The sequence below is a fragment of the Coturnix japonica genome, chromosome 5, assembly GCF_001577835.2.
Source record: "Coturnix japonica isolate 7356 chromosome 5, Coturnix japonica 2.1, whole genome shotgun sequence".
NCBI lineage: Eukaryota > Metazoa > Chordata > Aves > Galliformes > Phasianidae > Coturnix > Coturnix japonica.
Genome location: NC_029520.1, coordinates 1,293,324 through 1,314,606, shown reverse-complemented (window position 1 = coordinate 1,314,606; position 21,283 = coordinate 1,293,324). Strand labels below are relative to the sequence as shown.

The window sequence follows — 21,283 nt, the reverse complement described above, 5'->3', positions numbered from 1 at the left end:
GGGGGCCGTGCGCTCCGCCTGCTTGACACTGATGGGCAGCGGGATGAGGACGCTTGGCTCTGGCCCTGCCAATCTGTGGGTGCTGAGCCACGTATTGCTGCCAGCACAAGCTACGAGGACACACTGAGGTCCTTAAGAAGTGATTGGAGCGACTGTTGTACTCCCAAGGTCTCAGCCTTCCTGGGCCTCATGTAGCGGATGACCGAGTGGTGCCTTCTTATAAATGGAAAATGGGTAAAACCAATGCTTTCTTACTCTCTTTTTTCCTGTAGTTCTTGCGAGGTGTCTATTGATGCCTTACAAGCAGCATCTGTTTGAATGCAAGCTGTCTGGGTCATATAACCTCCCTTTCTTGTACCTTTCCTCTTGGCGCCTTTGTGACTCGTGCAGGGTTGGCAACCTAAAGTGCTGTCACTACAGCTTATTTCTAAGGGTGAACTATGTCTTTGGAAGCACAAATGTACCACCCTTTAAAGCCTCCCCTTTGCTGCTTCCTTCCAGGAGGGCAGTAAAAGCAAACACATAAGTGTGTTATAGAACAGTTCCTTAACTTCCAGATTCTCAAGTGCTTTATTGCCCAGTAGTGTTTGTTGCATGTGCTGACATTAAGGATTGTAAGTGCTTGTAGAGGTCGTTCGACTTGCAAAGGGTAACTTTACTGCTGCAAATGCAGCCCACTGTTGGAAAGGTGCTGGGTTTTAGCTGCCTGATCTTTTAAACCCTTGCAATACAAATTAGGTGCTGTATGATGAAGCCTTCTTATTAGGGCTTGATAAAACTAGAAAGCACTGTAGTTTAATTACAAGGTGGGAACCTGCTTGTAATTGGAATTACAGCGCAGCAGCATTTCTTGAAGAAGAAAACTTCCTCCCCCACCAATAGCAGCCAATGAAAGGAGGTAGAAGTATGGAGTTCAGACTTATGGATCTTGGGTAGACCTTGGATGTGCCTTGATTTGGGATTATCTGTCTAGATCTTGGTGTAACGTCCTCCTAACATTCCTTCTCGACATAAAAAGCATTGAAATTGTAGCTAAGGAAAAGGAAGCCTGTAGATTCCTCTGCCTTGGGTAGTTTTAATTTCATTCTGCAGAGAATATGAAGTCTTTTCCTGGTGGCTGGCAGGCACGTGGATGCTTCTGTGCAAGGGAGGATTTATGTGCATACCAACCACTTCTGGTAATACAGCACTGGTATTCAAAACAAACTATTACTCAGGCATAGCTCTTATCTGTTAAAAAAGTGAACTGATGTATTTGCTGAGCTGCTTTTCTCATTCACTGCCTACTCAGAATTTACCGAGTTGGATTGTACTGTTTAAACAGTTTTGCATGAGGATATTGATGTGCAGCTCAGCCTTTTTTTTCCTCTAATATTTAGGATTGCTCTGGCAGTGCCTGGTTGGTGGAACATCCAGGAGGTTATTGTGCAATCTGACCAGGTCATGTTAGTCTGCTGGCTGCATTAACTCCTCTTACAGCGGAAGGCAGGTGTTTCTAGAATGGCATTAGCCTTTGGAAAGGAAAAGCATTGCATAGTTCTGCAATAAGCAGAAGGAAAACCTTCCTGCAGAGATCTTGTGGGGTGGTAGAGGCTGGATCCCGAGAGCTGCTTCAGTGCTGTGGTCTGAACTCTGCCTCATCAAAGCTGTCATATGACTTGAATCCTACAGCAGTTTACAGAGCAGGTCATCAGCCCCACGAACTGCTCTCGTGCAGTTTCATCTGGCACAAGGGCACCTTCCTCCCATTCCCTTTTATAAGCATTCTTCTTAGAGTGCGTGTTGAATTATTGCACCTTGGGTAGAGGACTCTGACACTGATTCCTCATTCAAAACCACTTTTAGGACTTTACCATTACGTGGAGTTAAGAAAAAAGGAAACCATAAAGAAGATTTGTTTGTAGAGAAAGTTTTTGGTAGGCTGAGATGGGGATTGTTTTCATTGCCATTCATTCCTAGTGATAGCCCTTAATGTCACCCCTTGCACTTGAGGCCAACCATACAGGCTCTTTGGAATTCTCTTTCAACACAGAGATGACAGAAGGATTAGGACATGATCCTTGGTATGTTGTTGTCAATGATTGTTATTGTTTTTAAAGCAATTATTGCATCATTTATGACTAACGAGCTTTAATGCGAAGAAATGGGTTCTCAGGGTGCGGTCCCATTCACTTCAGCCAATTTTGAGGTCAAGATGTCGTCGTGATCCTTTCAATCTGGGTCTTCTGATATTTTTGACATGAAGTCTCCTAGAACTGAATGTTGTCTGCACTATTTGCTGCTTATATATTGCCCAAGCTCTTGTATAACATGAAAAGGAAGATGCAGCCTGCTTAGCTTAGCTCTTTCCTTCTGCAAAGTCTCTAGGCTAGCTAGGAGAACATAAGCCTTTCTGCATAATTCCTGTAATACTTGCTTGCTCTGGATGTCCTTAGCTGTCTTGTCTTCCTCTTGAAGTATTATGAGTGAAGTATTATGAGTGAAGGCTTAACCCCCTTTATGCAATTTCTTTACGAGTACTCCTGTTTGTGAGGGTGGATAGCGATAGGACACGGGGGAATGGCTTTAAACTGAGACGGAGAGGTTTAGGTTGGATATTACGAGTAATTTTTTTACTCAGAGGGTGGTGATGCACTGGAACAGGTTGCCCAAGGAGGCTGTGGGTGCTCCATCCATGGAGGCATTCAAGGCCAAGCTGGATGTGGCTCTAACTTGAGATGTGCCAATAATGGATTTCTACAATTTCTCCTCCCCAAACCCGTTCTGCACCGTTGCCTTTGAGAAGGCTGCACTTGGTTTTTAAACACAGGGAGGTTACAAAATAGGAGCAGAGTCACATGACTGGTAAATGGACGTTAAGTATGTGATGCCTGAATCACCTGTTATTTGGCATCCTGCAAGGCAACTCGCAAGGAAGATGCATCTGTTGTGCAGGAATCCTGCTGCCGTGACACCTCTGTGGATTTATTTTGACACGTTGTGTCCCTGCTACTTCTGAAAATACTCCTCCATCCTTCCCCTTCCTTTCCGGAGCTGGTTTGTGTCCTTTAGATGGCAAGGAAAGAGTGTTAAATACTGAACGCCTTTTTAGCATTGACAGAAGAGGATTTCATCTGCTTATGAGGTATTGCATGCGTTTTCCAGTGGGATTAAAAGGATGCTGTGAGAAGTGGCTGTGTTTTGGATTAGAATGAACTTCAACATGCAGTTAAAATAATGCTCGCTTTAACTTTCAAAGCAATTTTATCTAGGTCACTGTAATGGATGTTTAAAGGTAAGCTAGTAGAATCCTTAGAAATCCACGGTGATCTCCAGTTTATCATGTACTGCACAACTTAGATACATGTTTAACTTTGTGGGGTTTTTTGATGTAAAATGGAAACGTAATGCTAGCTCATTATAATACTGAAAGAAAACGTAGCACCAGGCAGTATATGCACTCCTTGAGCAATACTGAATGCTGTTGGTATATGAGCCTTACTGGAGGTTCACTCAAAGGTGGCAGCTTGACCTTTTCTGCTTTGGTAGAATACTATAATCTGTTTTCTCTCTTCCTAAATTTTAGGAGAGCTCATACCCTGACAGTTCTGTTCATCCTCACCTGTGCGCTGGGATACGTAACCTTACTTGAAGAAACACCTCAAGATACAGCCTACAATACAAAGAGGTAAGTATTTGAGCAAGTATTTCTGTATGATGTCTGTTAGCAGAGGGTCTCTGTGAGCAAGTTGCCTTAAATACTTGCATCTCCTGGATAAGCTACCTCAAATGATCTTTATTAACTTGTTTGTATGCCTCAAATCCCAAACTCTACTTTTTTTTCCCCCATTCACTGTAGTAACTCAGGATATTGTATTCATTGTCAGGGAGGTGTAGGAATTAGGGTATTTCCTATGATAGCTGTGGTTGTTTTGCTATTGGTTACACAATAGATGTAGTCAGTGCTATTCACACTCACTGGTGTGCTGAGCTGAGCATTGGTAATTTTATGTGTGGGGGTGAGATGGAACAAGTTGGAACTCAGTGGCCTGGCTGGAGCTGGGAACATTTCTGCAAGGCTTTCGTGTGAGCAAGTGTATTCTCAGTTACAACAATGCCTGGATTTAGGGAACAAGTAGAGGCGGGACGTTCTCTGGAATGGCAATTCAACATAAGGAAGTGGAAAAGCTGAAAGAGAAGTGATGACATGTTATGGGATAAAACAGCTAGAAGGTGACTCAGTGGAATATCTTATTATTAGGATTAGAGCTGCTTTAATAAAAACAAGACCAAAGAAGATTAATCACCAGATAACCTTTCTTTTCATGAAATCAAAGTTGTTATCTGCAAGTTCGTTGCAGGGAATAATATTTAGAGTTGTTAAATTCAGTTTAATAGCATCACATTAAGTGATAAGTAGTGAATGTTCTTTGATCACTTCTACATCTCTGCTTGTAGAATACTGCCTGCTATATCTAGCTGTAAAAATACTTGAAAATCAACATCTGTAGATTATATTAGATCTTCAGAGTGTTGTTTTATTATTTTTGAGGGATGCTTTAGCTTCCATTCAGGCTTCACCTTTATGCTGTTGCAGTCATTCTAGCTACGTGCTGAATTCTGAGACGGTGGTTAACTTGGCCAAAGCTAAAATTCAGTACAGAATTAACATGAGTCCTTTGTCCTTTCCAAAGCTTTACGTGTGCTGCCTTGGACCTGATTTACAAGAAGGAAGGAAGTGTCGGATTGTGTTAATTTTCTGTGAACTCCTTTCTGGTCTCAGTGATTTCTTTTCTGAGGCCTTTGAGGCAAATGCTTTGCCAAGTTTATCACGACTAAACACGAAAGATTCCATCTCAACACATATTCCAGCCAGGGGAAAAAGCTGTGTGCATTCTTTAGCAGCTGTGTGCTTGCTGCTCTCTTGTATTTTGTTGTTCCTGACCAATTTTATGTGGCATATTTGAACAAAGAGCAGGAGCGAGGTGGTCATAATATGCATAAGTGTGACTGTATCCTCTGTTCTCACAGATGTATTTTTTTGGCCTTCATAGCTTAAAATACGTGATCTGATCATGAGAACTTTTTCAGTCTTTATTTAGAGCTGCTACATGTTTTTGATCTAAATTGTTGACCTGTGTGGAGCTGTCACTTTGCAAATATCCCATGGCAACTCTTGCTTACTTAATGAACAGCAGTGATCTTATTACCAGCGAGCAGTGTCTCCTAGCTGTCATGCTTTTTTATTTCCAACTACTGCACAATGACAGTGGAGCAGTGTTTTGGTCCTTAGGTGCAAAGTCTAAGTACGTGCTTGCAGACACTTAAATCTTCTTTGTTTTTAAGCCCTTGCTGAGAGATGTCAGACTGCTGGCGATCTGAGGCTTAGAGCAAAACACTAAATTGAAGCAAAATAAGCAAATTGCAATACTGTCTCCTGACTGTATTTCCTGCTCTGAGTGAAGTGAAGTCAAGTAAGGCTCCCATCTTCTCTCATACAAAAGTTCTTCATCTGGTCTCTTACAGAAGCAGTTGAGGGCAAGATGGGTGTCTGGATTCTTGCAGTGAGTCACCAAGAAAAATGGTGCACAAAATACACCGTACAATATGAGCCTATGAAATAGGAGGGTGTGGTATCTGTAGCTGAGATTCATACTTGCATCTGTTTATACGTGGACATTTTGAGCCCCATTTTCCTTCCTGCAGTGTAGTAGGACAATTAAAGGAAGAAATTTTTATGTTTTGTGAGATAAGGCGTATAGAAGTGTTTACATGTGAACCTAACCCGAGTTCACACATAGAGATATTGATATGATCATGTGACACATAGGATGAGATTGTCTGATATATATATATATATATATATATATAGTTATATAGTTAATATATAGTTATATATATAGTTACTTTTGGCAATAGCTGATCTCTTTTCAGCCACATGAATAAATCTGGGTGTATGTGTGTTTTTAAGTTGATGATATTCAATTCCTGTTGCTGAACACCTACAAAGAAAACAAGGTAACAAAGAGGCTGGGTCTCTACCCGCTGTCCTGCCAGTTCTTCAGCTCTTGATAGCACTGGAGGCTTTGTACCAGTTTTGCTCATGTAAGTACAGCCAAGGAGAGGGCAGGGAGCGGGAGCTGTCTGGTTCAAAACCTAGAACAAAGGGTGATACACAGATCCTCCTAAGAAAGGCTTGATTGTCTTATGTCTCTGAATCAACTCTTTTAAAATAGCAGAAACAATACCCTGTCTGTACTAACGAAACTGTTGCCGTATTCTCCCTTTTTCTTGGTGAAGTGCTAAAATTATTTTTGTTGGTGCTACTATTTAGTGCCTTCCTGATCTGCTGCTCGAAGAAATATATAAGCTGTGTCCCTCCAGGCTACCTGTAAACCCTATATTCCTCTCAAATCCTTGAGAAGTTCTTAAATCAAACCATGCTGAGCAGCTGGCCAAACTGCTGCTTATGCTTTGAAGCTTCCTAGGGAGGCAGTATGTTGATATGAAGGTAAGAAATTTAGTCACTGGAGGAGGAAAGAGAGCAGAGCTGACATGGTTATTACACAGATCTGTCATTTTCTTCCAGATTTTGAAGTTTAAAAAAGAATGTAGATAGATACATATATAGATAGATGTATATGTGTATGAAATGGCAGTTGATTTCAGCACTGTTTGCCTGAAGGTGGGTTTTAGAGAAGGAACAGAGCTGTGAGTTCTCCTGGTGCTTTATGTACAGGTCAGCTCTAGCTTTGGGGAAGAAACTGTCTCACAAGAACGTAAAATGCTGATCTTGGACATTTTGGTTCATGACTGAGCTTAGTAGCGAGCAAAGCGACGTGTATTGTTTTGTGATAGGGTTAGGGTTTGTGATACAGAGTGCAATTTCTTAAGCATACGTGTAGATTTGTAGTCCTGTTATTTCCAAATACAGAGTAGTGACTCAAAATGCAGACTATCCTTGTTATTTGAGAACAGCTGGAAAGATTTTTTTTGGCTGGTTTGTCTTGGAAAAGCACAATGAAACTCTCTCTTTTCTGTTTAATTCAGTAGCTAATTCTTTTGTGTTTCCCAGTCTCATAGGGCAAGCGAAGTAACAGAGTTGCATCTGTTAAGTAAAAGCCATTTCTATTTTCAGAAAATACAGCCTTTTTATACTCAGAGGCAGGTGATACAAAGCAGGTTTTGTAAATGATTGTCTTCTGTTTTGAAAGGAGTTCTTGAATTGTTTAAAGCATGAACAGTCTATGATTGCTTTTGATATATAACAGATTTTGTCAGTGAATAACAATAGGTATTTTCTCTTGCTCATGCATAGAGTTGCACCATTAACTGCAAACATGGCTTACTCTTATCCTGCAATGCACTGAGATATTTCTCAATTACTATTTTTTTATTTTTTTTTTTCTGACCACACTTAGGTAATATGGGAAAAAACCCATTTTGGAACCGTGTAATTACCATTTCATCCATTAGGAGTGGTGGAAGGAGAAGGTTCTTCACCAGAGAGTGGTTGGGTGGACCCTGAACAGGCTTCCCAATGGTCAGGGCTGCAGGTGTTGGAGCTCTCAGACATAGGAGCATTCCCAAATGTCAACCCTGTGTGGAGCCAGGATTTGTACTTGATGATACTCAGGGGTCCACTCCAAATATGTCTGTGATTCTGTGTATTTGGACATCATTGTTCGCATTTACTTAATCAAGTAAGGATCTCTTCTTGGAGCCATATAAGTAGGATCCTTCCTTCAGTTTATGACTAACATGTGTATTAGTTAGGAAACAAAGACAAGCTGGTTTGACATCAAAGAACATGATTTACATCTCTCTTAGTAAGATGCTGCAATATAAACAGTTTGATTTTTTTACTTGCAGAGGTATTGTTGCCAGTATTTTGGTTTTCCTGTGTTTTGGAGTTACGCAGGCTAAAGATGGACCATTTTCAAGACCTCATCCAGGTAATTTAAGCCACTTAAATTACTCAGGTATTTGTTACGTTCTGCTGAGTGTAAATATTGTGTTCCATGTGGAGGAGGTAAGTCATAATTTAAATAATACAGTAACACCACACAGTTATCATGTAGTTTCCCAGCTTCCACCCAGCCTCCTACAATGCTGAGGTAGTATTCCAAGCAGCATGATTCTTTAGGTACTAGGTTGACTATCTACAGTAATAATTGTAGTTTGGAAGTTTTCTAGTAAGGCTATAAGTCCTGAAATGTTTGAAACCTTACCAGAAAGACTCTTTCGTATAGTGCTGCATCAGGTGGAGGATGGAAATATTTTGACATCTTTGATTTTTGCCTATTTTTCAGATGTTTTGAATAATGGAGAAAGAGTTGAGAGACTCAGCTGATGCTTTTTGTCTTTCAGCAGAATCAAATTCATTCATGTATTTCATAGCTTTATGTTATGAGTTTATTCATGTTGGCTTTTTTTATTGATTGACCCTTTTTCTAGGTGGTTAAATGGGAGGGTCTTCTGAAGGGCATTTTGGGGAGACTACAGCTTTTCACCAGGATAGCAGATGCTTCCATGGTCACAGTATGACACCAGGGTGCCTTTTCAAATGTGAACAGCAGCCTTGCATGCAGTAGAGGGCTTGAAGATTGTTGCAGCCCCCTGGGACGTGGTATCAACTATCTAGTTACCTAGAGCTATAGAGGATGTCTTGGGAAGTACCCATGGGGCACTCAAGTCTCTGACCTTAGCTTCACGGTGCTGTTCCTAAAGAAAGATCTCATCTCAAAGGAACTGGCAGCTCTGCGCAGCTTCCATTTATAGGACACAAGGAAGCATTTGGGTCACAGTCAGGTCACTACAGTCACATACAACAACACTGGATCTGTTACATGAACTCTTGTAGCTGGGTATTAGCTCGGTTTCATGGTAGCTAGGTTATTTCAGGTGATTTTGGAGGCCTGTTACTCGGTATGTCTGTACCTGTTTATGATTAGCTCAGAGGTATTTTATACTTTGGTTTGGGTTTTGTGCCTGTGTTTGCTTTTCAATTTAAATAGCTTTTCTTGGTGTTTATCCACTTCATTTATATATGCCCATTTCATCCCATCTCACCACTGATGTTGCTAAAGCAAGCGGGTCTTGCCTTCAGTCTCCCCCTCAGCATAAGCTGGTTTACCCCATAAAATCTAGTAGTCTTCTGTGTGTGTGTTTTGAGTTTTCTTCTTTGAAGGTGGCTATCCAGACCTGTGTATGGTACTACTAGTATGATATTACTTAATGTTTTTCTTGGCAATTTTAATGCTTCCCAGTATCTCTCTGGTAATGCATTTATAGCAGTTTTCATATTACTTGTGCTTTCATTGTGGTTGTATTACAGCAGCAGCTCAGTGTCTGGCAGATAACACCACATCCTTCCATTTCTCTGACTGATAAGCAAACATACATGAAAACTTACTGGTTCCTCGATGTGAGATTGTGTTCTGAGCTCTTCTTTTACTGCAGTCCTTTGAGGTCATCTTGATTTTCTCTTGCTGTCACTGCCTTCCCTGCTGCTGCTGTTTATGTACTTAGTGTTGTTAATCTTCTTTCTACTCAGGTCATTAAGGAAACTGATCTTAGCCACTGTTTAAGTGTTATCCTTGTAGACTGGCTTCCCCCCCCCCCCCCCCCCCCCCCCCCACCCCCCCCCCCCCCTTTCTTTTCACTATTATTGGCTATTTCAGTTTTAGCCACTTGCTCATTTTGCTTTGCCTTTTTTCTACTGATCCTGATTTTCTCTAGCTAATAATTTGCCATATGGACCCATACCAGTTGTCTTAATGTAATTCAGAAATGTAGTGTCATGCACAGAAATGGATGTGGTTACTTAGGGAAGACTAATTTCTTTTCATAATGTGGCTTTTCTGCTTTTTATTCCATTTTCCTTTTGTAAATTATTAGCTTCAAAACCTCCATTTGTTTCACAGAGCACAGCCTCTCTAGCACACTCAGCAAGATATAAACAGCATTGAAGCCATCTAGCAAAAGATGAATATGCTCTTTTCCCCAGGGAAAAATATATCACAGGGGACAGATCTTAAACTCTGCCTGTGGATCCATATGTTGATGGGTGAACACCTAAGTTTGGAGAGTGTCATGTGCTTCGTGCTGACTTGCGGAATCAAACTCTATAATCCAAAGATGGGTTATAAAGCAAAAAATTAATAGGTCATTGGTATGCAAATAAAAGATTTTCTTGATACTGACTACTTTTTCAATGACTAGATGAAATAAATTATTCTGTGTATTGGAAGCTGGACAAGCTGAGCTTCTAACTCATTTTTCTATCGTAACAGAGCCAGTTAATGTTTTGAGGCACTGCATTTAGGAATGAAATACTGCATAGGCTGAGCTGAGACTGCTCTGAAGGCTCGCATTCCACCTGCTGCACTCTCAGTTCTCTCACCTCCTCCTTATCCCACTGCCGCTCTTAGGTCACGGGTCATGCTTCTGAACCTGAGCTTGCTATGGAAAAACTGGTACGAAGTAATTTGAGCAAGCATGTGGCTGGACCAGGCTCATGTGGCTTCTTAGAACAGACAATTCTCCCTGCTCATGTCCTGTGCAGCTTCTGATTAGCACTTACAAAGTGTTTCCACCCCCTAAATGGCTGTAAATGCCCTGCTTAAGCAAAATACCTTAGAATTTATATATATTTTTTAATCATTAGCCTTTCAGGTTGCATAGGTCAAATGTAAACCTGTATCATAGGGGTAAATGGCTGGTTTTGCACTCAGCCAGGCAGCCTGATGTTCATCTTGTGTTCCCAAGTCCTCCCCAGGACAAGAAGTGTTAGTGTTTGAGTATAGTAATCACTGAGCTCTCAGGCATGTAAATGATTAGTTGAGGCCTGTGTAATCAGGCAGATAGCCTTGATTTGCAGGAGCTTCACAGTGACAAGTGCATTTAAGGAGAACAAATAATAAGGGTAGGCCAAAAATAACCTTATAGCTAAAGTTGAGGTTGGTCCAGGAAGAGAGAGAGAACACAGTGTTTGTACTGCTTTGAAAACATCTTGTTTTTGTTGTATGGATATAAAGTAGTCTTCAAAACCTCTTGGGTACTTACGTCTGCTGGGGAGAAAGCACACTAAATTGCAATTGGATTTTAATTTTTTATTAAGCATTTTGCTTTAGTAAATGCTGCTGAGTGTATTCAGCAGCTGCAGGTCATTTGTTGCCATAACTTTAGGTACATAGGAAAAGTTCAGTTACAGACCTTAGTTTTTCTTTCATCTGAACTTCATATACAGCTGTTTCAGAACTAGCCTGTCACTTTTCTGTCTGTGAGTAGTGTAAAGTCTGTCTTAAAAGGCTTTGGATAGGAAAAAATAGGGTGGCCAGTCTGGAGGTATTGTATAAAGAAAATAGTTCTAGTTGGAGAAGTGGAAATGAAAGGTTGATTCTTTCTTCTGGCTTGAACACAGTGCTTACTCTTCAAGGTATGCAGGCAGTTCATTATGAGAGGGGGTGGAAAATGTTTGATAAGAGTCTTCTTTTAAAAAATGTGGATTTCTTCAAGTTTTTTGCTGCTCGAGTCTTGGTTCTTCTTTGCACCTGCCCAAGTCTAACCATCACCTAGATGTTGCCATGGAAGGAGAGCTCTGTTTTATAAGTGTAAACAGGAAACACCTGAAGGAAAGTCTATTAAAGTAATTCCAGAGTGATTAGTACATGCTGTTACCGTGAGATTTAGATAACCACTTGGAATTAGATGAATTTTGATCAATTACTTTGTTTTTTGGATGTGATTTGGAGAAAATGCTGAAGAGCTCTGTCTGTGTGCACACTGGCTCTGTGTTAACCTGCTTCCTTCCTTAGAGGAGCTGAGAAATGTGACTGTATGAAGTGGAGGACAAACCAGTCTCTTGGTGGAATAGGAGGAATTATAGGCATGAATGCAACCCATGCACCACAAAACTCTTGTCCTAAACAGTCTGAGAGCCCATTGCCAGAGGACCGAGTCTCACCAAAGAACTGATCTGATAGCGATAGAGCTGAAGATACTGCTTAGATTCAGGTGTTGCTTCAGTCTGAAATAACACGTTGCAAGAGGGTGAGAAGTGATTGTGGGTTCTGGAACAGCTGAGTTTTGCCTGATGTTTCTTATTATGAAACTGCCAGATGATCTTGTAAGTCTTGCATCTAGCGCCTGAGAAACCTTCATTCTATTTTTTGAATAGAATTCATAGTAAATGTGAAAATATCTTTGGTATTTTTATAATGCTTCTTGCCCCTTAAAGAAAGGAGCCTTATCTTCAGGGAAGAAGATGCACTTACCAAAAGAAAAGCAGAGGTCACTCCTGCTGGTCTTAGTTCTTTTCTGTTTAGCACCACATAGGTGGAAGTTGACAAAACCGTCTATACCGTGTTTTACAGTTTCTTGATGAGAGCATCTCTTCTTGAAATGTTTAGTTGTTACAGTAGATGTGTAATTGACTGCTGTTTGAAGCCTCTGCTAACGTTCTGTTTGCCTGTTTCTGCAGCTTACTGGAGGTTTTGGCTGTGTGTCAGCGTTGTGTATGAGCTCTTCCTCATCTTCATACTCTTCCAGGTAAGTAACGTAAGCTGATGTTTATTAACTAGACCTCCAACATGGGTATGAAATCCTTTGTGCTAATTTTTGTAGGATTCTCACCTTCTGCAGGAGATGCTGCTCTTCATTTTTTTTATGACATGAAATCATTGTTTTACTTAATGAGACCTCAGGATTGAGAAAAACTTATAGTATTACCAAAATTAATTATCCTGTTGTCTGTCCTAACTTCCAGTTAACCTCTGCCCAGGTTAGACACCACAGTGAAGCAGTTTTACATGAATGATAATGCCAGGGAAGAGCTCTGAATTTTAAAGGATACTCATCCTCTCCTCATCTATGCAAAACAGTTATTGCAGTCATCTCCTCAGGCAACAGCATGACTTGAAACCAAAAGCAAATGTAGAGATATTTAACAGAGAGAGTTAAATATTCTGTTCTGTCTGACTTGGGCTCCTTTTTGGAGGTAGGTAGGAGAGTCCCCAGTGGTTCTGGTTCAAATTGTACCTTCTCACTGATGTCCTAGTTGTGTTTGGTACTCTGCAGTTTAAAAGGGTGATGTAAGTACCATTACAGACTCATCAGGTAGCGTTCAAATTATCATTTTAGGTGAATAGTTGAGGAACCTTGAAAAGTAAAATTGAAAAATGTATTACCTCTAGGAACCAAATGAGACTGAAGAGACAGGACTAGAAATGAGAAGTGTCAGGATCCGTGTAGACTTTCTTCCTGTTGGAGCAGGACATTTCCTTTACAAGCACGTTTTTAATGCTGATCAAACCCTTTCCAGCTAATCAAAGATCTCCTTTGGCTCCAGCATTTCTTGTTCTTCTTGACCTTTCCTGGAGACTTCCCAGTAGTCAGTGCCAAGTTCTCTTAAGGGTAAATAACTTCTCTTTTTTTCTTTGCCCGGCTTATTGTTTCAGTGGTCAGCTGGAAAGTATCTGCAGTCATTCAGTAAAGAACAAGATGTTTTTTCTGTCCCCTCAACATAACTTGGGGGTTCAGCGTAAACCCTTGCACAGGACCCTAATGTCTCATTAGGGTTTCTTTCAGGCTGCCTGTCCTGCTTGGAGGGAGTGGAGTTCTGACCCTTTCACAGGCATGAACAGGTCTGTCTTGCCTTTTTTGTTGTCATTCCTCACAGCTGAGGAATATTCAGTCAGTTCCACTTTATACTTATATTCATCCTGTTTCATGACACCCTCTTTTTTTCTCCAGGCATGTCTGTGAACGATACTCATGGCTAGCTGCAGCCAGACCAAAGAATATATTGCATTTTTATTTGCTAGTACTGTTGTAGTTTTGAATTCTCATAGAGAAGCCTAGAATTGCTTTGCTTTTCTCCTGGTGGTATGTTGTATTGCCAGCCATTTAGTTGTTAAGGCCACTCACTAGCTGTTGTGTAGTTCCTCACTGAAAATAGTTAGTTACTTTGCACAGGTTTAAATAAGGTTAAAATTATGCTGAGTCTGTAAGTGACTAAGAGTCTCTGAAAGTAAACATAAGCTCACTCATAGTTGTAACTTGTCTTGTAGTTAATCTGACCATAGTAGTTTTATTCTAGAACTTTATTATTTCTTATGAGTAATTTTGGCATTGTTCTTTTCATGACTGCTAACTAATCCCTTCCTGTCACTGATGTTGCATTGCTTCAGCTGTAAAACACTGATCACAATAGAGCTTGGTTTCATTGGGAAATGCTTTTTCAGCAAATGTATATGAGTGACCAGTAAATGAGCTGAAATCTTGGTCACCTTCTATAACTAATATTTGGGTATTTTTTTTCCCCTTGCTGTTTGTTTTAAGTTTATTACCTGTGCTTCAATTGAGACGTTATTAGAAATGTGTTTATTCAACAGGCCGTAATGGTTCTTTTTTCAGCCACATAATGCAGTGCTGTTCTGAACTTACTGTAGCTGAAGTGAGCTGAGCACAGATGCGAGACAAATCTTGCTCACAGTGCATGTAGTCTGTGTGCTCAATCTGCTGGTGTTTGCACGTGATGTGTTTTGTTAAGGCTGCATGCTGCTGGATCTTTCTCGTTCTATGAAACCAAAATGTCACAAATGCAGAAGGTGGCAGCCATTTGTGTGTCAGTTCAAGCACTAAGCTTCTGGAAGTGAGAAGGCATAAAGGAATATCATGGAAAATGGATTTAAATAATTCAGGTCTTTCATCTTTTGAAAATGTTCATTCTTTTGTCTATGGTATTTGGCATTGGAAGGTTGAAAACTTAGACGTATGTACTGTGTGATGCTTGAGGTCACTTTAAGGACTGTTTAACAAAATGCCCATTTGAAGATAGACTGTTATAAATTGTATTCTTCCATCCATCAGTGTGTACTAAGAATGAAACCTGGGTTTTGTGCTCCTTTTGCAGACCGTACAAGATGGCAGACAGTTCATGAAGTACATTGATCCTCATTTAGGTGTTCCTTTGCCAGAAAGAGACTATGGTGGCAACTGCCTTATTTATGATCCTGGCAACGAAAGTGATCCATTTCACAATATCTGGGTAAGAAACAAATAGGTATTTGCTAGCGAGTCTGAGCTTTTTCTATTTTTTTGAGTAAAAAGCTGCTTAATTGAATGCTTGGAAGTCATTGAGTCTTTCTGAGCACTGAATCAGAAAGCAGGTCATGACTGACTAACTTCTTTTATTCCTTCTTGGCCTTTCCTGGCAAACAGGTGGAGATGTCTCTTTGTATCCTAATTACATTGCCTGAGGAAGGGGTAAACTTTAACAATCCTTATTTCTCAGCTTATTGATGGAAACACCTTGACACTACAAGGCTGGATTTAATTTTGTGCATAGGGAATTGCCTTCTTCCTTGAGGCACAAAGCTCAAAAGTTGCATGTTACCAAGCAGCCCATGAGTTGTACTTTCCTGAATACCACAAGCTGACAGGAGGTTAATGTTTTTTTGCTGGCAACCAGAAGACTATCAATTCAAGGGCAAGGAAATTGTGATGACTCTCAACTCCATGACTGCACGAGACTGTTAGTGTTTGTTAGCAATGAGCACTACTAAATCCTTTGGGTCTGCCATGCAAGTCTTCAGTGCATCAGGAAGGGCAATAACTGAGAGTAGTAGTTATCCTCTTCCAGTGTTGCACCAGCTTTAGATGGAGGAGAGGCACTTGTCCTGCCCACTAAATTCCATGGGCAACTGGTAAGACTTTATGCTCTCCTGTGTACAAGATGAGAGTATGGTGAAGAAATGTATGTTCACACTTTATTGTACCTGATTTGAACACCTTCTTCCTTCTCCTTGGAGGGCAAGGAATGTGGCATTTTGTACCAAGAAGGTAGTCTTAATTTCAGTTACTGCCCTTTAAGCTTCCTGACTTTGCTTTAAAGATAACTTATGTGCTCACTGTACTTAAGAATAAGGAAACTCATAAAATGCATTTATGTGGAACAGCCAAGGTTTATTGCTGCCTTTTTCTTTTTTTCTTCCTGGGAAAAAAAGTAAGCTTCAGTAACAGGTAATTGTACTGCTAAGTGATCTTCACTCTTGTTTGTTTTAGGACAAACTGGATGGATTTGTTCCTGCTCACTTTTTTGGCTGGTACCTGAAGGTAAGAATGAGTTTTCTATTACATTACTCTTACAGTCCTCATCTTTTAAAGCTTGGATGCTTCTCTTCTAATGATGCTTGTCTTCATGATAATTGTATTAGACAGTCATCTGTGAACTAGACTAAGTGTTTGTAAGACATGAAAGACTCTTAGATCATCTTATTTGTTTCCAAACTAATGTTACATTGACAAGCTCCTTCCTTCATGGTAACTCGTTTTGAGGTGGGATCAATAGACATCAAATCCTTTACTTCTGTAGCAAGATAAATCCTTGAATGACCTTTGTTTCGTTTGTCCTCTTGAGAAGTGCAGATGTGTTGCTCTGTATGTGCTTTTTTTCCTCCATAACCAAAAGTTTAGTGCTAGACGTGGAAAGAATGTCAGTGTGTCTGTGACTTACTCTTGTTTAATATACAGAACTGTAAATTCAGAGAAACTCGGATCTTTGTCTCAGAGTTACATTAGAAGCTTAAATATAAAAAAACAAACAAACAACACATATTTAGAATTAATTCTTGTATTCCTTAGATGATGAGTTTGGAAATAAGATAATTTGGCCATACCCTTGGGCAAAGCTGTAAATCTAAGCGGTGTCTCTATACTGTATGGAGTTTTTGCTTTCTAAAGGATGTTAGTGTAACTGGTGTTGTGGTACTGCTCTGTCCAGTGTGGAAAAATTCGTTATTGTAATTGCTTCCAATATGTTGTACAACTATTGTGGATCTTTGAATGATTTGTCTCCCTTTTATAGACCCTGATGATTCGGGACTGGTGGATGTGTATGATCATCAGTGTAATGTTTGAGTTTCTGGAGTACAGTCTGGAACACCAGCTTCCAAACTTCAGTGAATGTTGGTGGGATCACGTATGTACTACATAAATCATGACTTTTTTTTTTTCCTAAATCGAGGTATATATTTAAAAGGGAGGGGGCAGGAAGTGGTGAAAACTAAATTATATTATATTCATGACCAAAAGCATTTGTATAAACACTGCAGCTCAGGAGCTTTGACTGTTCTCCATTTGAACATGTAATTTTGCAAGATTTCAGACTTCTCCATACAATGGTAACATTGTGTGTTTTAATATGTTTTGCTTCATTCCATATCAGCTGGAGAATCTAAGACAAACATTTTCAAATTGATGATGATGGTACAAACCATCATGTTGGAAATTAAGGGAAAGGTATAGCTTGGTGTTCATAGTTTCAGATAATTATTTTTCTTGTCTGTTAAGAAAACAGGCTCTGTACAGTTTATATCCAGCTCTTCCTTCTCTCTAAACCTATCCTTACTGTTTTCTCTAAGCAGTAAATTACAGTGTTTACAAGTCTTTGTTCGGTGTGTAAGAAAAACTGTTTGGAAACACAAAGGTTTGACCTTCCTGGAAAGCTGTGTGGTCTTTGTACTTCAGAGTCCAGAGTGGTGTGTGTCATAAAACACTGCTTGTGTGTACTTTTTGAAGCTACAGGGACTACAGTGATCTTGATTCCCTGTGGAAGGAACAAGCTCTGTTGCTTAAAGTGACATAGTTTTTTGGTGTTTTCTTTTTTCCCCTTCATTTTTTCTTTTGGAGGCTCATGTGAAATGTAAATTGGTTACAAAAGCAATCAAAATTCTCTGCATTCAGGGCACACAACTCGAGTTCTTAAACTTATGCATTTCTTTCTGAAGCTTGCAATGATTTGCTTCTTCATAGCATTTATGAAAGTAAACACATACTGTATAAGTACTCCAAGCAGAAGGTAGTTTGCCTTCAAAACCTTCTGAGGAAGGTAATGCTGTGCTTCTCTTCAAATAAAGAGGGCAGACGATTTTCTTTTCTTTACTTTTCTTTTTATTAATCAGCTCAGGAGCTCCATCTCCAGAATTAACCTTAGGCAGAAAGGCATAGCATGACTTATTTCATTTCACAGCCCAAGCCTAGAGATAAGTCCCTTCTTTAGGAGACAGCCTAAAGCTTAAGGAATATACTAGAGGCGTTTTGAGATGCTTTTCGGTGTGTTTGAAAAGTTATTACTTAACAAAGTGGAGGTGAGCTGATAGTGAGTAGGAATAAGTCTATTCTGTATCAGAAGGAAAACTGCATCACCTTTTTTCCTTTTCTCCTTTCAGTGGATAATGGATGTGATCTTATGTAATGGATTAGGAATTTACTGTGGGATGAAGACCCTTTCTTGGCTTTCTTTGAAAACATACAAATGGCAAGGACTTTGGAACATTCCTACATACAAGTAGGTTGGCGTAGAAAGCAACTGCAAGCAGTAGCAGTGTGCAAAGTCTGGAGCACTGTGTGAAGACTTTGATTATGAATAGGACGTTCTGCTAAAGTGAATTAGAGAATCTAATAACTTGATACAGCGTGGAGGTTTGGGAATGATAATGTTATTTAGCTTGCAAATTATATGATTAAAAATAAACGTGTTTGTCATGAGCATTGCCTGATATGCAGGAATGAGGACATCTTGTGGGAATAAGATTTTAAAATGAAATTGTAACTGAAGGGGCAAGAAACCAAATCAGGATCAGGCTCTTATATTTACAGCAAGGATCTATTTGGTCCTCATGCAAATAATACATTCCCAGTAATCATAACTTCATACTAATTGGACCACTTAAACTAATAATTATGTGTGTTTTCTTCTGCCAGTGGTGAGTTATCTTTGTCCATAGCATGTTCTTACTCAGCAAAGCAGAATAGAGGAACTGCTTAATACAGTGGATGTGGTATATTAAAGTACAAAATGATTGTACAAACCAGGCTTTTCTTGGAAAGAAAACTAACTCAAAATAACCTCATTAAAGCAGTATTTTTATGTGGTAAAATGAGATGTTTTGCCTATGTCAATCAGTGTCAGAAATGGCAATGTTGGTAGATGTCTCTTATCTGCCGTTTCTTAAAATTCTAACCTTGTGTTCTGTCTTTCTTTCAGAGGTAAAATGAAGAGGATTGTCTTCCAGTTCACCCCCTATAGCTGGGTCAAATTTGAGTGGAAGCCAGCATCCAGCTTACGGAGATGGCTAGCAGTTTGTGGCATTATCTTTGTAGTAAGGAAACTTCTCAGTCTTGTCTTCTCTGTCATCTGATTTAATACTCTGTAATCATTGAGCAACTACATAGGGTAACTTAGGCTGATGCTCTGGCATGGTGGTGTTTCTTTAGTTGAGATTTTTACTTTGTATAAAATATCAGTCTGAAAAAAAAAGACTGATAACAGATAATACTGCTATTGTAATCTTTTTTGCTTTACTGAACATGTAATAGATGATAGTGCTAATGATATCCAGCTTGACCAGTTTGATCTACTTGATCATCTTGAAACGCATGGAATATGAATTCTGGTGGTGGCTTATTTGAGAGCCTGTCCATTGAGGTTCCTCGTTAAGGTTTGCATATGCTTCTTAATAGCAACACTTAATGCCTTAATTATCATTCCTTTTGAAGTGGGAAACCATTATCTACTTGCCCACTTAATCACATAATCAGAGCAGCTCACTTAAGAATGTTTTGCTATTGATATGTAACTAGTGCTCCAAAGCTGGCTTTGGCAGCAATGTTTCCATAACTATGTTTAAGAATGCGAAGCAAACATACAGAAGCACCACCTAGGATGCTTTGCATACACTTCTTGGTTTGATTTTGTTTTCTTTTGTTCCCTCAGTCAGATTTTGAATGATAGTGAAAGGACAAGTTTCTGCTTCTAGGTTTTGTTGTGAGTAGTTTTGGAGGTACTTCAAACTCTTGATAAACTTGTTCAAAACTAGAGACAATGCTTGGCAGGGTTTCTGTTGCATCCTCTGCCATGTGCAAGTGCATATGTTTTATTACCTCTTCCTACACATTCAAAAAACAAAACCACAACAAAACAACAACTGTTCTTGATCACTGTTGCAGCTGATAACTGTGGGCTCAGTGATACCAAGTAGGATATTGTGGAGTCAGTGAAATAGCTGGGGAGGAGTGAGGCAGGGATAGAGGGAGGTTCCAGGCTTTGTTCAGTGAAGTCTTCTGAATGTAATTAAAATGTATTTTCTCTCAGTTTTTATTGGCAGAGCTGAACACATTTTACTTGAAGTTTGTCCTTTGGATGCCACCAGAACACTACTTGGTCCTGTTACGGCTTGTCTTTTTTGTCAATGTGGGAGGTGTGGCTATGAGGGAGATCTACGACTTCATGGATGACCCGTAAGCCAGTCTTTTTGTATATATGCCGTGTCAATCTTCACTTGCTTTGTTTTGAATTTGCACTGGTTTGCTCCAGCTTGTTGGCATCCATCTCAGCTTGTTGGGAACAAAACGATCTAACTTCACAGCATCTTCTTTGTTTTCTTTTGGTTTGGAGGTACAGTTCCGGCTGTGTCTGGGTAGAGAAGAGCTGTTATTAAGGGCATTTCATGTGCACGGTTTTTAACATCTGCTTTTTATAAATTATTGCTCTTTTGAGACAGTGATGTGTAAATTAGCTGGAGTGCCACTGGCTTGCGGGTGCAGGACACTCCATTTCCAGATTGATAGCCAGGAACTACAGTCCTTAGTAATGCCTTCTAAGGACAACAGGGCCTAAACTCTGAATCTGTTTCTTAGAGTTGCTTCTTTTCTTGAGCTGTCTTCCATCTAGTTCCTGGTCCCCTGGAGCTTTCATGGCACCCTCTTGCAGACCAGCAGACCTTTTAGCAAAGAGCATTGAGGGCAAACTGCACCCATACACAACAGTGCATGTACTTTCAGACTGTTCTTAAACATCGTATTTGTCCTTGCTGCTTTTTTCTGCAGACCATATAAGACCAGAGAATGCTTTGTTCTCAAAATCACATTTTCTTTTAAGTTTTTAGTAGTCACAAGTTGCCTGAGCCCATATCTTAAGTCTAAGACAACACCTGGCTTCAAGAAGTGTTCATTATCTGTCACTGACCAACGCGAAAAGTGTCTGTGTTCAGAATTTAGGGTTCCAACATTCTCTGAAGATCAGTTTCCATTGCAAGGCTTTGACTCCTAGAACTGGGAAGAAGGGTCAACTCACATTGCTTAGGCGGATTTCGGGACATTCAGCAGTGGCAGGCTGCCCCCCTGCCTTTGGTGTCGGACCTACTGGTTTGGGACGTGCCTCCATCTCAAAGGTAAGAAGAAGTCTCTGCCTCTCATTGGTGAGCTCCTTTTCTTAGAAACACGCCCCCATCTTCTGGTC

At 40.0% G+C, this 21,283-nt stretch overlaps 1 protein-coding gene across 2 annotated transcripts in view; it reads left to right on the top strand.

The window, feature by feature from the left end:
* The window catches only part of PTDSS2 (phosphatidylserine synthase 2), a 28,432-nt gene that overhangs the window by 429 nt on the left and 6,720 nt on the right, over positions 1–21,283 (top strand). The window contains exons 1-10 of one of the 2 annotated variants that reach the window (XM_015863336.2): positions 111–234; positions 3,566–3,667; positions 7,852–7,934; positions 12,464–12,531; positions 14,897–15,031; positions 16,048–16,098; positions 16,850–16,963; positions 18,213–18,331; positions 19,031–19,145; positions 20,138–20,283. In XM_015863336.2, coding sequence (XP_015718822.1) covers positions 224–234; positions 3,566–3,667; positions 7,852–7,934; positions 12,464–12,531; positions 14,897–15,031; positions 16,048–16,098; positions 16,850–16,963; positions 18,213–18,331; positions 19,031–19,145; positions 20,138–20,283 — 944 coding nt within the window. In that variant the 5' untranslated portion in view covers positions 111–223. Of the gene's footprint in view, positions 1–110; positions 235–3,565; positions 3,668–7,851; positions 7,935–12,463; positions 12,532–14,896; positions 15,032–16,047; positions 16,099–16,849; positions 16,964–18,212; positions 18,332–19,030; positions 19,146–20,137; positions 20,284–21,283 lie in introns of those variants that run through there. The other variant, XM_015863335.2, reaches the window with a different exon arrangement.